An 18,068-nucleotide genomic window follows, 5' to 3' on the forward strand; every position below is an offset into this window, starting at 1 on the left:
GGTAAAGTCCTTATATCTCAAATATATAGAGAACTTTTATAAGACGAGTCATTCCCCAATTGATAAATGACGAAAGAATGCAAAACCATATATATTCATATAAAAAAGTTCTGAATTGTTATTGATTAGAGAAATGGAAATTATAACAACTTTGAGATATCTCACACCTATCAGATTAACTAAAATGATAGAAGGGGAAAATGACAAATGTTGGAGAGGATGTGGAAAAATCAGGACACTAAAACATTGTTGGTGAAACTGAACTGATTCAACCATTTTGGAAAGCAATCTTGAATTATACCCATGGAGTTATAAAACTGTGTATGTGCCCTTTGACCCAACAATACCACTGTTATGTCTGTTTCCCAAGGAGGTCAGAGGGGAAGGAAAAGAACCTGTATGTTCTAAAATATTTATAACAGCTCTCTTTGTGGTAGAAAGGAACTTGAAATTGAAGAGATATAGCTGAACAAGTTGTGGTATATTATTGTGATAGAATACTGCTGTGCTGTAAGAAATGAGGAGCAGGTTGATTTTAGGAAAACATGGAAAGAGTTGCATGAAATAATGAAGAGTGAAATGAGCAGAACCAAGAGAACGTTGTATATAGTAACAGCAATACTGTTTGAAGAGTAAATGTGAATTACTAAACTTTTCTGACTTACAAATATTCAAATCAACTACAAAGGACTTATGAAGGAAGATATCCACCTGTAGAGAGAAAGAACTGATATATGGAACTATGTGTTGTACAGTTTCATGGAGTTTGAAGGGAGGGAGGGAAACCATTTGGAACTCAAATGTAACCCCCAAAATTTTTAATTAAAAAAAAAGGTAATGAGTTCTGATTTACAGAGCATCCAGCTCAAAATATCTAAGGGACAGTAAGCAGTTGGTGCAGGTCTGGAGCTCAAGAGCTAGGGTACCATACATAGACCCTATGCTCATATGAGCATAAGAGATCATAATTAAAACCCATGGGAGCTGATGAGGTCAGTGAGAGAATGTATAGATAGAAGATGACCTGCAACAGAGCCATAGTTAAAGGAGGCGTGGTTTATCAGTGATGATCCAACAAAGGAGATTGAAAAGAAACAATTAATAGGAAACTCCAGAGAAAAGTGTCAAGAAAGTCCAAAGAGGAGGGAGTATGGGTATTCAACAGTATTGGGTATTCAGTAGTGTCAAATGTTACAGAGGGAGGTCAAAAAGGATGAGAAATGGCTTTATCAGATAGGGTAGTTAAGGGATATTGATAACTGTAGGGAGAACAGCTTCAATTGAGTGATAAGGTCAGAAGGAAACATCACAAAGGAATAAGGAATGGTGAGAAATGAAAGCAGGAATTGTAGAAAGTTTTTTCTAAGAATGGTATTTGTTGGGTTAGTTTTCTTTTTTAAGGTTGGAGGAGTTGTGGGTATGTTTGTAGACAGTAAGGAAGGAACTAGTAGGTTAGGTAGGTAGTGGTTGAATATTAGGGAAGGAATGATTGTGGGAAAAATCATCAGGAGGGAAATTTTACCCTTAAACTTAACCTTCTCTGTAACATTGGGTTTTTTTAACGACCTCACCATTTTCCCAATCATCCAGGGTTATTATTAACTTGGAGTCGTTTTCTTGAACTCTCATTCCACTGTCACAAGAAAGAAACCTGACTTTTTTTTTTTTTTTAAGCAATCGGGGGTTAAGTAACTTGCTCAAGGTTACACGGCCAGTTATTTCTGGGTGTGGTGCTGAGTGTCTGAGCCCGGGATTCGATCTCCAGGTCTTCTCAACACTGGAGCAGGTTCTCTTACTTGCTGTGCTACCTGGCCACCCCTAGAAACCTTACTTTTCATAAATTTTTAATGAGAAGAATGGACGATAATTTTAGTCACATCATTAGGCAATTTTGCATTCTTGTGATTAGGGAATGTATTTTCTAGTGTGGGTTACTTGGTCTCTTGGGAGGTTATCTACTTTGCCAAAACAAAAGTATGTTAAGTAAGAAAAGCTAATTAAGACCATGATACAATTTCCTAACAATCATACTGATGGTAAGATTAATGAGGATAATATAGAACCACAGAAAATTTTATGGACATTTTCTGCCATGCCACAACTGAGCTAGAAAAATATTGAGATGGAAAACTAGATGTCTGGTTCTGAGGAACATGACAGGGTCTATCACTTATTACCCCTTCCACATCACAAGAGTTCAGGCTTCCCTTGCAATCTGGAACATTCATGTAAATGTTTTGGCCCTCCCTTAGTACCAGAGAAGTCTAAATTTTTCTTTTATAGGGAGTTTATTGTACGTTGTAAAATTTGGGCAGATATATACTATACATATATTTTGTGCATTTCTGAGTTTTTAAACCTTTTCTGTGTCATCTATTGGCCTTCATGTGTTGTCTATGACTTCCACAAAACTCCCCCAAAATTCCCATTTCATTTCTTATGCTAACCTATGATATAGCGAAACCACACTGAGGAAGTCAAAGATGTAGAAGGGATACCTGTACTTCTGTGACCTGGTCAAATCGCTTTTGTTTTAAATGTTTTCATTGATGCCTTGTGGTGGTTGTTTTTTTTTTTTAATGAGCACAATTTCTTTCAATAGGTTTCTTCCTACTCCTCCCAGAGAGCTGTCCCATATAATAAATAGTATTATTTTATAGCAAAAAGAAAGGGGAGGGGAGGTGGAGCCAAGATGGTGGAGTAGAAGCATGACCTTCCCGTGGCTCCGGCTTCTACCTTCCCCAATCCATGTAAAAAGGGGACTCTAAACAAACTTTGGAGCTGCAGAACCCACAAAATGACACAGAGAACCTAACCTCCCACTGAGGACAGCCCGGCAGGCCTGCAGGAATCAGCCAAAGAAGCCTCTGGGAGCCAAGCCCAGCCCACTCCAAGGCTTTAGCCCCAGGGCAGGCCTGACCAGCCCCGGAGGGGACTCCAGATCAGCAGCAGCTGTGGCCATTTCCAGATTTATCAACACACAGATGCAAAGGACAAAGTGAGAGGTCAGTGCAGTCTGGACTTTGGGACCAGTAAGTGGGAGTGCGTGGCTTTTGCTCCTGAGGCGCCAGCACAGCCAGCCAGTGCCATGTGGCAGCTTCAGCTCCTGGCCTGAAGAGTGTAGGGGGACCAAGCACCAGTCTGAGAGGTAATCGCTCTTGCTTTAACCTGCTTGGATCTGGATTGCAGTCTAGGGTGGAGGTTCTGGGATATATGTCCAGCTTGCCAGAGCATGTGGAGACCTCAAAGAGGGTACCCATCCAATACCTCCGGAAACTGAGAAAACCCCAGCATTTGGGACGAAAGCTCCCCTGTCTGGTCCTACTGTGGCAAAAAGCCCAGGCGTCAAGTGACTGAGGGGCGACATGACCGGGCAAAGGAAACAAAGCAGACAGAAGATTCCAACATTACACTCCTATTTTGGGGACAAAAAGGAGCAAAGCATGGAACAGGAGGAAGATAGTGAAGTCAGAACACCTGCACCAAAAGCTTCAAAGGAAAATATGAGCTGGATACAGGTCATAGAGGACCTTAAGAAGCAGATAAGAGAAATGGAGGGAAAATTGGGAAGAGAAATGAGAACAATGCAAGAAAATTATGAAATGAGAGTCAATAGCCTGACTGAGGAAAATAACACTTTAAGAAACAGATTGACTCAAATGGCAAAAGAGGCTCCAAAAGGCAATGAGGAGAAGAATGCCTTAAAAAGCCATATTTGCCAGATGGAAAAAGAATCTCAAAAGCTCCATGAGGAGAATCATGGCTTCAGAATTAGACTGGAGCAAATGGAAGCTAATGACTTTATGAGAAATCAAGATGCTATTAAATAGATCCAAACAAATGAAAGAATAGAAGGCAACGTGAAATATTTCATGGGAAAAACCACTGATCTGGAAAATAGATCCAGGAGAGATAATTTAAAAATTATTGGACTACCTGAAAGCCATGATCAAAGTAAGAACCTAGAAATCATCCTCCAGGAAGTTCTCAAAGGAAACTGCCCTGATGTTTTAGAACCAGAGGGCAAAATAGAGGTTGAAAGAATCCACCGATCACCTCCTGAAAAAGATCCCAAAAACAAAACTCCTAGGAATATTATAGCCAGGTTCCGGAATTCCCAGATCAAGGAGAGAATATTACAAGCAGCCAGGAAGAAACAATTTGAATATTGTGGAAACACAATCAGGATAACCCAGGATCTGGCAGCTTCTACACTGAGGGATTGAAAGGCTTGAAATATGATATTCCGGAGGGCAAAGGAGCTGGGATTAAAACCAAGAGTCACCTACCCAGCAAAACTGAGCATCATGTTTCAGGGGAAAATATAGTCATTCAGTGGAATATAGGACTTTCAAGCATTCTTGCTGAAAAAACCAGAGTTGAACAGAAAATTTGACATTCAGATACAAGAAGCAAGAGAAGCATGAGAAGGTAAACAGGGAAAAGAAATCATAAGGAACTTATCATAGTTGAACTATTAACATTCCTACATGGAGAAACAATAATTGTAACGGATGAAACTTTTCTCAGTAGTTGAAGGGAATGAAAATACACACACATATGTGTGTGTGTGTGTGTGTCTACATCTGAGGGTATATGGGCATATGAATACATACGTGAATGTGTGTATATATGTTTACAGGTATACATAGAGGGCACAGGACCAATTTAACAGGAAGGGATGATACATAAAAGGTGAAATTAAGAGGTGAGAGAGGAATATAATTAGAGGAGACGGGGAGAGACAGAATGGGGTAAACTATCTCATACAGAAGAGGCAAGGGGAAATGGTTACAATGGAGGGGAAGAATAGGAAAGCAAAAGGGAATAGGTCAACCGTATTCCCATTGAATTTGGCTTGAGGAGGGAATGAAATACACACTAAATAGGGTATCCCACCCTCCAGGAGAGTAGCGGGGGGAAGGGGATGAGAGGGGGAATGATGGAAGGGAGGGCAGGCTGGGGGGGAGGGAAGTTGGAAGCACCCACTTTTGAAAAGGGACAGGATCAAAGTAGAGAATAGAACAAGTGGGAGGTGGGATAGGAGGGAGGGAAATATAGTCAGTCTTTTACAATGTATCTACTATGTTATTGTTTTGCATTAGCCACACATGTACATCTGATACTGAATTGCTTATCTTCCCAGTAAGGGTGGGTGACAAGGGAGGAAGGGAATGCATCTAGAATTCAAAGTTTTAAAATAAAATATTCAAATATGTATGTGTATATATATATATATGTGTGTGTGTATATATACTATATATATATAGTGTATGTATACTATATATATATATACAGTACTGTTTTACATGTAATTGGGAAATAAGATATACAGGCACGGGGGAATAGAGATCCACTGGAAATGTCGAAAGGGGTATGGGAGAAATTATGGGAGAGAGCAGATTGGAGGTGGGGATATCCTGTGGGACTGCTATTTTGGTGGGGATGGGTAGGGGAAAAACGGGGAGAAAATTTGTAACTCAAAATATGGCAGAAATGAATGATGTAAATCAGAAGTTAATGAAGCATTTGAAAAAAAAGAAAGGGGAGGAGGTGATCAGTTTAATTAATCTGTGCATTGAAAAGTGTGGGAAAAAAATATGCAGTGTATAACACTTGTTGACCTCTTGCTTCTGCAGTGAAATGGGGGTTGTCTTCTCTTTTTTCTTTTTATTTTTGGAGGGCAATTGGGGTTAAGTGACTTTCCCAAAGTCACACGGCTAGTAAGTGTGTCAAGTGTCTGAGTTCAGATTTGAACGCAGGTCCTTCTGACTCCAGGGCTGGTGCTCTATTCATTGAGTCACCTAGCTGCCCCTGGGGGTTGTCTTCTTACCTCTTTGAGAACATGCTTGTTATTTATACTTTTCCAGTATTCACTTTTGATTTTTGTGTGTGTGTGTGTGTGTGTGTGTGTGTGGTTCTTTCTCTTTGCATTGTTATAGTCATTGTGTATATTGTTTTCTTTGCTCTGCTCACTTTATTCTGCATCAGTTCATGTAGATGTTTCCATGAGTCTCTCTTTATTTGTCACACTCATTTCCCACAGCTCAGTAATAATCCATTATATTCATGTACCACAATTTGTTTAGTGGTTGTCCATTTGATGGGCATCTATTTTGTTTCCAGTTCTGTCCTATCACAAAAAGTGCTGCTATACAGGTCTTATTGTGGTAGCAAAGAATTGGAAATTGAGGGGATGCCCATCAGTTGGGGAATGACTATCCAAATTCTGGTGTATGTTTGTGCTATCAGAGATAACAAGCAAGATGGTTTCAGAAAGCCTTGGGTAGACTTAATATGAACTGATTCAAAGTGAAGCGAGCCAAACCAGAAAAACATTTTATACAGTTAACAGCAATAATGTAAGACTGATCAGCTGTGACTTGGCTACTCTGATCAGTTCTTGGATCTGAGGTAGTTCCACAGGATTCATGATGAAAAATTCTATCCTTCCCCTCCCCATTTTTTATTTCTTTCCTCATTTCTTTCTAGCTTGACTAGTATGGAAATGTTTTGCATAATTTCAGATGTTTAATTGATATCATATTGTTTGCCTTCTCACTGGGTAGGGGAGGGACTGAAAGGAGGCAGAGAATAGGAACTAATTTTAAAAAAAATGAATGTTAAAATAATTTTGTAAAGTGTTGCTATAAATATTTTTGTATATAATTAGGATTTTCTTCTTATTAATAAACCTAGTAATGGATTCCCTGGATCATTTTAGTTATTGTATTTGCATGATTCCAGATTTCTTTCCAAAATGATTGTATTGATGCATGACTTCACCACTAATCCACAATTTCTCCAATTTGTCATCTTTGCCAGTTTGCAGAATGTGAAGTGAAAAACCTTAGGTTTGTTTTGATTTGCATTTTTCTTATTATTAGTGGATTTGGAGCATTTGTTAATAGTTTGACATTATGCTTTGGAGAAATGTTTGTTTATATCCTCTGACCACTTAACTTGTTGGGCAATGGTTTTGCTCGTACATATGTATATCAATTTTTTCTATATCTTGAATACTAAATTGGAATAAAGTTCTTAACTAATTTGCATTTCACGGTTTTCATTGTAAAATGGGAACTGGTATTGATTAGATAACTTTTTGAAAGTCCCTTTCCAGTCTGGGCCCAGGTAACCTCTGAAAGAAGCTACATAAATGTTACATACATCTTGAAAATTTATGATGTTAGAAAAAGAAATTGATTGGTCATTATAACAAGTTCTCATTAAAATACTGATGTATATCATTTATATTCTTTGTTATGAAGATGGTAATTTGGTGTATATCGAGGAGGACTCTGAGAGACTCATACTCTGCCCTGTTATAGATGAGGAAATTAATTCCCAGAGAAGTCAAGTCCATACAAGTAGTAAGTGGCAGAGTAGGATTCAACCATTTATTCTAAATATATGCCTCTGGAGGGGGAAAACTTGGGTTTCAGTGATTTATAATGCAAATTAGCATTATAAATCAGTTAGCACTGATTTTTTCCAGATAAAATTGTTGTTTGTCCTCCATTCTCAAAGAGGACCCAGGTCTTCTGATTTGCGAAGTCTGCTTTCTATCCACTCCTCCACTTTGCTTCCTCACTTATACACATTGTCTGCACAACCCTATAAAATTATTTAACCTCTCAGTGTTCCAGGCAACTTCTAAGACTACAAGCTGCAGAAAATTTCTGTTCTAGAATTGGTGGTTAGTTTTCTCACCTAGAGTTCCCTACATTAGTGAAATCACAGGTTTAGACATATTCCAAAGACATATAATGTATTTTAAAAATGTATTCATTCTTTTAGAGGATTAGGTCCATAGAAGATGAATCCTGGGCAATAGCAAAATAAAGTGCAGCCTCTTTTCTTTGTGTCAGGATAACATAATATCCTGAAATATTCATAAATAAATTCACTATGACAATGTTAGCAATACCAACAAATTGGGCAGGCGGTGGGGGATTGGCTCCGTGATATCATTATCTTTAAAAATAGAAATTGTCAGTATAAAAAATTTAAAAAGGAAAAAATAAAGGAAATCATTAGAAACTATTTTTCCAAGTACATGTAAACAAAATTGACAATTTAAATGAAACAGATATTGACAAATATAAAATGCCCAGATTAACATAACAAGAAATAGAGAATTTAAACAGCCTAGTACCAGAAAAAAGAAACTGAACAAATCATAAATGAACTACCAAAGAAAAAAGCCCAAGAACCAGATGGTTTTCCAGTGTGATGTATTAAATATTAAAAGAACAATTCAATATTACATAAACTATTTGCAAAAAATTGTAAAGGAAGTAATCCTACTAAATTCTTTCTGTGATAGTCTTGAGATCTAAAACAGGAAAAAACAAAACAGAGAAAGAAACTTACTCTGAATATTGACACAGATTTTAAATAAAGCATTAGCAAACAAAGAGTAGTAATCAAAAACAGTTTGACATGATGACCAGGTAGAATTTTTACTAGGAATGCAGGGGTTCATTCAATATTAAGAAAACTGCATATATAACAAAAACTGCATTAATAACAAGAACAATCAAAAGTGTATGATTACATGAAAAAATCTTTTAGCTGAATATACCCATGTCAGAAAGAAAAAGCTAAAAGCATAGGCTTTTAATTAGTATAGTCAGTAGAATATACATAAAACCAGTGGAGATTTTTCACTATGATAGGAGTAAAGGATCTCTTATCACCAATGTTATTTGACATAGTACTAGGAATGCTATAGCATTAAGACAAGAAAAGGAAATTTGAGAAAATGGGCATAAGTAAATAGGAAATGAAATTTGCTATTTGCAGATAATATAACTACATTGAGTATCCTGGAATCAACTAAAATTAATTGAAACAATAACTTAAGTATCAGAATGAAGAATCAATATGCACAAATCATTAGTCTTTCTATATATGACCAGCAAAATTCAGTAGGACGAGATTAGGAAATTCCAATCAAAATATCTACAGAATATATAAAATATTTAGATATCAAAGCACTCTTTACAGAAGGGGAAAAAAAAGACTGTCCTAAATAAATGGAGAGAGATTAGTTGCTCGTGGTTGCACCATGCCAATATATAATAAAAGATGACAATGCTACTTAATTTATTCAGTTCTATACAACTCAAACTACTTAAGTATCATTTTAGAGAGAGAAATGATAAAATTTATCTGATGAGGGAAAAAAAGTCTAAAATCTCAAGGGAAATTTAGGAAGGAAGGAAAGGAGATTAGTAGAACCATATCTCAAAATATCATCAAAACCATTTGGACACACTAAAACATTAGACAAATTGAGCAGTTGAACAGGTTAAGTATGCAACATACATAGACAAATAAATATAGTAACATTGATAGAGTGCTTGGGTGCCTGTGCTTGGACCCTGATTCCAAAATCACATTTCTCCTTAGCCTCAAAACTCTATCCCTGACAGTTTCTCCCCAGCCCAAGAACACTATGCCTAACAATTAATCATGAGTGGGCCCCAGTAAAACACTTATCTCTTTCTCTGGTACAGTAGCAAACTGCATTTATTTTTTATTTATTATTATTAGGATTTATTAGTTTGAACTGACTTTGTACTACCGTGTTTCCCCGATAATAAGACACTGTCTTATTAATTTTTTTGGACAGAAAAACACCAGAGGGCTTATTTTCAGGGGAGGGCTTATTTTAATGAACATTGACAGCAATTTTAATAAACAGGTAAATGTGAACAAAAAAATGTACCTTTATTCAATAAGCAAATCACTGGGGAAGAACAGGATGATGCGCTCACTGCTGCAGCTCTAACTGGATGCAGCTCAGAGCGCGGCGTGCGTTTCACAGGGGGGGAGGGTGCATACAGAGGGTACCGCAATGTAGCGTGTAGTGCAGGGGATCACCTTCACTACAGTAGCAATCTCAATAGGGCTTATTTTCGGGGGAGGGCTTATTTTAGAGGAATCTTACACAGTAAGGGGAGGTCTTATTATCGGGGAAACACGGTAGCTCATAAAGATACGTAGTACCCACTGGACTATATACCAAACTCCCTACCTTATTATATGCATCCCAGACTCCTCATGTGTATCCTAGACTTAGACACATGTAAAATGCATGTATCTTGTCTAACAAGGTGTTGATGGGTAGTAGCCTGGGCATTTCTCAGTCAGCCCCTGACCGTTAGTTGACTTAGCAATGTTGCAGGCCTAAAACCACACTTGCATGTAGCCGTGGGACACACGCTCTCCTTCCCCCCTTTTTCCAGTGAACTGTGGGTAAAATGCAGTAATACTAAAAGTTCAAGTTCCTTTAAGAAGTGACCACTCCCTAATCCCGCCCTGAATCATCTAGTTAGCATATTTGGCACATGTTTTACTATAGAATATCCTATATAAACTTTAACTGTCCCCCTTTTAGATTGCAAGTTCCCTAAGAACTTTTGCCAACTATATAGCCTATCAATAAACTTCTGCCAACTTGACTTTAAAGACTGTTTGAGTCTGGGAGCTCCAGCCTTTGGGGTTCCTGGACCTTCTGAACCCCATCAACATAGTGTTCCTTGAACCCAAATGCCTCAACTACTGGAATTGAATCAGTAATATTTGACAAAAACTGCTGGCAAAACGGGAAAGCAGTGTGGCATAAATTAGGTTTAGACCAACATCTCATGCCATATATTAGAGTAAGTTCTAAATGGATATGTGACCTAGATTTTTTAAAAAGGTCGTATTATAAATATTAGAGGGGCAAGTATGAAAATGCATTTTGCATAGATGGGGAAGAATTCATGACTAGAAAAGGAATTGAGAGGATCCTGGGTAAAACATACTATTTTGATTACATAAAATTAAAGAGCTTTTGAAGTAAGGCTTGGCCTTCTCATGATAAGGAAATTCCAGGCTGAGACTCTGCAGTCATTGAGTCAGCCTCACAGTGGAGCTATCCCCAGCCTTCAGGCACTAGTGTGAAGATGGAATGCTGAAAGGCATAGGGAAAGGCTACCATTCAACTTGTGCTTGAGGCATCTGATAGAGGTTTTAACAGTGTGCTAGGGGAGCTGAGAAAATAGATGATCCAGACAAGAAAATTGCTGATGTTGTGAGCTTGGGGTTATGTTTGTATCCTATCATGTAGACATCTTAAATTCAACTTGTCCAAAATGGAATTCATTATCCTTCCCTTCTTCTCATCTAGTCAGCCAAGCTTGTAACCTCTGTAACTCTGTCTTTGTCATCCCTACTTTCTGACTAATCTTTGATCTCTCCTTACCTGCTGGCTGCTTTCTTGTTGCCTCCAAACATACCCATATTCTTTATCTCTTCTCCCTTTTGTGGCTAAATTTCTTGAGAAGGTTGCTTATAAGGTGCTTCCATTTCTTTTCCTCTTGCTCACTTCTTAACTCTGAAGTCTGGTTTCTAATCTCATCTTTGGACCAAATGTTTGCTCGAAAATTACTAGTGATCTCTTAATTACTAAATCTACTGACATTTTATTAGTCTTCATCCTTTTTTACCTCTTTGCAACCTTTGACACTCTTGTTTACCTTCTTTTCCTTAATACTCTGTTCTCTCTAGGTTTTTGTAACTCCTACTCATCAGATGACTCTTTTTCTCAGTATCCTTTACTGACACCAACTTTGAATGTCCCCCAAGGCTCCATCCAGAGCAGTCTTCTTCTATACTGTTTCATTTGCTGATCTCATCAGCTCCCATAGATCTAGTTATCATCTCTGCTCTGCCTTTCAGATCTACTTGTCCAGCCCAAATTTCTCTTCATACTCCCAGTCTTAGATCTCCAGTTACCTATTACACATCTTCAACTGCATTGGTTCCATAGACTTCTTAAAATCAACATGTCCAAAATGGAACCCATTATCTTTTTAAAAAAGAAAAAAAATCCTTCCCTTTTCCTAAATTTCCCATTACTACTAAAGTTCCCCATACTCAAAAAGTAGGTGTCATCTTCCATTCCTCACTCTTTCTTACCCTCCCATCTCTGTATCAGTGAGTCAGAAAGTCCTTTCATTTCTACTTTTGTAATATTTCTCCTATATGCCCTCTTCTGGTACTGCAAACACTGTAGTGTAATCCCTCATTATTTCACACCTGGACTATTGAAATAATTTCCTGTAGAGTAATGACCAGTTTCTTTCCATTCTAGTCAATCTTCCATTCAGCTGTCAAAGTGATCTTCCTGAAAACATAGAGATCTTGGAACTCTCCTATTCAGTTGACTCCAGTGGTTCCCTTTTTATTGCTTCTTGGATCAAATATAAAATCTTCTTTGACTTTTAAAGCCCTTTATAACACGGCCCCTTTCTAGTTTTCTTATACCTTATTCTCTGCTGTGTATTCCACAATCCAGTGGCACTACTATTCCTAGAACCTTATACTCCTTTTCTACTTTGAGTTTTCACCACACAACTAATTTAGGTTTGTTCTCTTTAACTGTCCTCTGTGCCTGCATCTCTCTCCCTCCTTATCTCTCTTCTCTACCTTTGGCTTTCTAAACTGCCTTCAAAGTCTTAGCTAAAGTCCCTCCTTCTGCAAGAAGTCTTCCCAAGCCCTCCTCTATCATAGTGTCTTCTCTTTGAAACTACCTCTAATTTGTCCTGTCTTGTTCTTGTTGTGGTTTGTCCTTCGATCTCAAAGAGGACCATGATGCCTGGAAGGTGATGCGGTGACTTGCAAGTGAATTAGATTATAGTGAGGGAGGGTTGTGCAAAGTCATCAGCTTCACTTTCTCCTCCAGAGCCATTTGGGTCTGGTGGCAAGATATAGATCATCAAGCTTCTCTTGCTTCTTGTGTCTGAATGTCAAATTTTCTATTCAACTCTGGGTTTTTTTTTTTTTTCAGCAAGAATGCTTGGAAGTCCTCTATTCCACTGAATGACTATATTTTCCCCTGAAACATGATACTCAGTTTTGCTGGGTAGTGTAGCAGCAAGCACCCCAAGCGTGTCCTCAGGGTTTGCAGCTACCATAGGTTCTTGGATCTGCTTTGTTGAAGGAAAGCAACTCAAAATGGGTTAACAAGCTTACTTTAATCAGTCAGACATATATCGTTTACCTTGTTCAGGAGAAAAGGTCAGCACCCTGAACCTCAAAGCATACAGGCATAATTATCAAGACAGAAACATCAAGTAGACAGATTTCCAAACTGTCCAACCATTACATCCATACCCAGTCAACATCTGGGTTTCCACATTCTGGGTTTTTCAAAGCCGGGGGACTCTCAACAACGGCTTCCCAGAATTCAGATCAAATCACAGAACACTTCTCAAAGTGAGTCCCAAAAACAAAGCCACACATCAGGGCTTATATAGCCTTCTCCTGGCTCAGAGAATGTAACAACCTTATTGACTCACTGGCCAATCAAGAAGTATCTACTGAAAAACAAGCCTCCCCCACCCCAGGCTTCAGGTGCACATTAGCCTAGGGGCAGGGAAGATCTTTAAAATTTACATTCTTATTACAGGTAGGTGACTCTTGGTTTTAATCCCAGCTCCTTTGCCCTCTGGAATATCATATTTCAAGCCTTTCAATCCCTCAGTGTAGAAGCTGCCAGATCCTGGGTTATCCTGATTGTGTTTCCACAATATTCAAATTGTTTCTTCCTGGCTGCTTGTAATATTCTCTCCTTGATCTGGGAATTCCGGAACCTGGCTATAATATTCCTAGGAGTTTTGTTTTTGGGATCTTTTTCAGGAGGTGATCGGTGGATTCTTTCAACCTCTATTTTGCCCTCTGGTTCTAAAACATCAGGGCAGTTTCCTTTGAGAACTTCCTGGAGGATGATTTCTAGGTTCTTACTTTGATATCTCTCCTGGATCTATTTTCCAGATCAGTGGTTTTTCCCATGAAATATTTCACGTTGCCTTCTATTCTTTCATTTGTTTGGATCTGTTTAATAGCATCTTGATTTCTCATAAAGTCATTAGCTTCCATTTGCTCCAGTCTAATTCTGAAGCCATGATTCTCCTCATGGAGCTTTTGAGATTCTTTTTCCATCTGGCAAATTTGGCTTTTTAAGGCATTCTTCTCCTCATTGCCTTTTGGAGCCTCTTTTGCCATTTGAGTCAATCTGTTTCTTAAAGTGTTATTTTCCTCAGTCAGGCTATTGACTCTCATTTCATAATTTTCTTGCATTGTTCTCATTTCTCTTCCCAATTTTTCCTCCATTTCTCTTATCTGCTTCTTAAGGTCCTCTATGACCTGTATCCAGCTCATATTTTCCTTTGAAGCTTTTGGTGCAGGTGTTCTGACTTCACTATCTTCCTCCTGTTCCATGCTTTGCTCCTTTTTGTCCCCAAAATAGGAGTGTAATGTTGGAATCTTCTGTCTGCTTTGTTTCCTTTGCCCGGTCATGTCGCCCCCTCAGTCACTTGACCCCTGGGCTTTTTGCCACAGTAGGACTCTGCCACCAGACAGGGGAGCATTTGTCCCAAACGCTGGGGTTTTCTCAGCTGCCAGAGGTATTAGATGGGTACCCTCTCTGAGGTCTTCACACACTCTGGCAAGCTGGACACACACCCCAGGACCTCCACCCTAGACTGCAATCCAGATCCAAGAAGGTTAAAGCAAGAGTGATTACCCCTCAGACTGGTGCTTGGTCCCCCTATACTCTTCAGGCCAGGAGCTAAAGCTGCCACGTGGCGCTGGCTGGCTGTGCTGGCGGCTTAGCGGCTTCTGACCACGCACTCCCACTTACTGGTCCCAAAGTCCAGACTGCACTGACCTCTCACTTTGTCCTTTGCATCTGTGTGTTGATAAATCTGGAAATGGCCACAGCTGTTGCTGATCTGGGGTCCCTCTGGCCAGCGGCTCCATTGCATATTTAGAGACAAAGGTTGGGGTAGGGGGAGGAGAAAATATGTATGGTTGATGGTAAGGGCATGAGGGTACTGACAAATTGGGAAAATTAGTAAAAGTTGGTACTTGAGCTGAATTTTGAAGCAGATCTAGATGTTACAAAAGAGGCAGAATTGAGGAGAGAGAGCATTCTAGGCCTGGATGACCTGGCCTTTGCCCTTAGGCAAGAGATCAATACTTTGGAATTGACCAGCTTAGACCAGGTGTTTCATGATAAAGGTCCTCTGGTAAAGGTCAGCAGTACTCTTGGGGGAGGGATGGATAAGGATTAGGGAAGGCTTTAGGGACCACTGTTGAATTTTAAAAAGGCTTCGAAGGATGAGTAGGATATCAAGTAGGTAGAAATGGGGCAAAGTGGGCATTCCAGGTGTAGGGAGCATCATCATCAAATTTATTGAGATCTGACAACAGTCTACTTTGGCTTAAGCATAGTGTGTACAAATTGCAGATTGGGGATTGTGTGAAACTAGAATGGTAGGCTAGTACCAGTTTATGGTTGGGCTTGAATGGCACTTTAAGGAGTTAGAACTTGATTCAAACCAGGCACTTTGGGTGGTGTAGAGGATTGGGCACTGGACTTGGAATTAGCTTGACCTGAGTTCAAATTCAGCCTCAGACACTTAATAGTTGTGTGACCTCTGGGTAAGTTATTTAACCTCTGTCTGCCTCCAATTTCCTCATCTGTAAAATAAGGATAATAATAGCTTCTACTGTCAGCTTTGTTGTGATGATATGTGTAATATGCTTTTCAAACCTTAAAGTGCCATCCAAAGGCTAGTTTACATCATTATTATTATTATTTTTAAAATTTATTCAGTGTCATAGAGGCCATTTGAAAGGGCTTTGAGCCTAGGAGTGACATGGTTAGATCTGTGCTACAAGAATATAAGTCTAGTATTGGTGTTGAAGAATGGAGCAGAGCCAGATTAGATGGGTTAGGAGTTCCTTGTTGGAATAGTCAGGTCAGGTTATAATAAGGACTTGGACCAGAATGGCAGGAGGAATAAAGGGCAAATGTCAAAGAGGGTATGGAATTAGAATCGATAATATTTCACAATTAAATACTATTTGCGGAAAACTAGGAGTAAGAACTAGATGTGTCATGTTCTTAGTATAGCGAGCTCCTGATTTGAGAAAAACCCTAAAGTCACTTGCTAGGGTCACATAGCGAGTATGTCTAAGAGGCTCCCACAGGGCTTGAGCTTAGATTTTCCTAAATTCTGAGGCCAGTTCTTGATCCCCTACCCCATGCTACTTCTCTCCTGACAGGAATAGGGAAATCAGAAGGATAGCAGAGTTCTACCTAGAGGATAATTTCAGTGTAACATAATGTAAACAGCACTGTGGCTTTAATATTAGAATGCTGTAAGACCCAAAGTGCTTTCCCTGGGGTTGATAGCTTACTTTCTCCTCCTTCAGTTAGAATAGAAAACAGAGGTTTAAGTAATGAAGAAAGTATGCAAAGAAACAAACTTAAGAATTTGGATAAAAAGTGGGAGTAGTGTGTTTGGATGAGTTAAAAATTTTTTTAACTTGACCTTTGTCTTACAGACTTTGCTACAGTATGCAGGCAACAGGAATACATCAGAACACATGGCGTGCCTTCTGGAAGTATATCGACTCTCAATCCAGAGCTTTGCCAGTGCTCGGCCATATTTAACTACTGAATGTGAAGATGTTCTCCTCGTTCTGGGCAGACTAGTACTGTAAGTTTTCAAAAATAATTAGTGCTTTTATAAAATGAGTTCTTTGATTTTGTTCAGTGTGTGTATTACATCTATAGTTTCTCCATCTTCTGTTCATTGCCTTCTGCTGCTCTGTGATTTAATTTTTACATTATTGATAAGTTCTTCCTATTGGCTGACATATCTTTGACCCAAATTTCCTCTGTAATAAGAGTTTCACTTCTTTAATTATTGAAGATCGTGGCTCAGCAGTGAAAAGTAAACTACATTTTTTAAAAAGAAAGAAAATTAATTTAGTTGGGCAAAATATTGATGGGAGCATTGAAATGTTTAGAAAGACAGCATGCAGTGAAAAACCCTTAATCTTGAGTCAGAAGATTTGAGTTCAGATCCTGTTTGCTATTTATTACTTGTGTGACCTTGGACAAATCATTTGACCTTTTTGGGCCTCAGTATCCTTATGTAAAACAAAGGAGTTGGACTCTTTGATCTTGCATCCTTTTTAGCTCTAAATCTGTGATCTTGTGATTAAATAAAAAAAGAAATAAAAAATGGCAGTCTTTACATGATAGCTCAGTGATTTAAGAGAGATGAGAATTATTCATACATAGGAACTTATTTCCCTAGTGGAGATTGGAATTCTTCTCCATACTTTAATGAATGATTTCTTAAGTCACTGTGTCTTCTTTCTCGCCCCCCACCCCCACTGCCATTCCCCCCATAGTTACTTGGTAGCCAGTCTGGTGATGAGTTTCTTCTATTCTCTTAGATGACCTCACTTGACAATCTGTTTCAGGACCTCATAGGTCCACCAGAGCTTGTATTTTACTGGAATAGGCTTGGAGAATGCAGGATCAATTTCTTGGCATAAGAAGGCATTGTGAAAGGATTTTCATGGAAGATGATAAACTGGAGACAGCATTGCAGCATTGGGGAATGTAAGGCTAGAAGTTCATCATAATGTTTGAAAAAATAAAGGATTTAAATTTAAGATCAAGTAAAAATTTCAGTAAAAATAGATAATACATTCACAACATCATTAATGTTTTTCCACAATCATTAGTAAATGTGGGAAAGATTGGTAAAAATTCAGTGTGCTTGAGAATTTAAAAATAATTTGTGCTCAAAGGATTTTATTAAAAAAATCCTTATATCAGCTTATTGAATTATGTTTCAGAAGAACATTGTTAATTACCAAATGATACTTTTCATCACTGTTGTATAGGAACTATTTATGTGTGCTGTTTTAAATCTAAACTTGAAATCATTCAGTTATGCCAATCAGATAGCATAGGAGAAAATCTGCCCTAAAGGGATCTTCCATTGGGATGGAGTATATACTTAATTTTAAAAACTTTTTTAGGGGTGGCTAGATGGCACAGTGAGTAAAGCTCCGGCCCCGGAGTCAGGAGAACCTGGGTTCGGATCCAGCCTCAGACACTTAACACACACACACACACACACACACACACACATACACACACACACACACACACACACACACACACACACACACACACA

The 18,068-nt window shown here is 38.6% G+C and overlaps 1 protein-coding gene across 1 annotated transcript in view; it reads left to right on the forward strand.

Moving 5' to 3' along the window:
• Positions 1–18,068, forward strand: part of RLF (RLF zinc finger) — a 123,532-nt gene that overhangs the window by 48,041 nt on the left and 57,423 nt on the right. The window contains exon 2 of the mRNA XM_069068040.1: positions 16,414–16,568. Coding sequence (XP_068924141.1) covers positions 16,414–16,568 — 155 coding nt within the window. The remainder of the gene's footprint in view (positions 1–16,413; positions 16,569–18,068) is intronic.

The sequence above is a fragment of the Petaurus breviceps genome, unplaced genomic scaffold, assembly GCF_028583685.1.
Source record: "Petaurus breviceps papuanus isolate PSGF00001 unplaced genomic scaffold, PetGlider_PUasm1.0 90760, whole genome shotgun sequence".
Classification (NCBI taxonomy): Eukaryota; Metazoa; Chordata; class Mammalia; order Diprotodontia; family Petauridae; genus Petaurus; species Petaurus breviceps.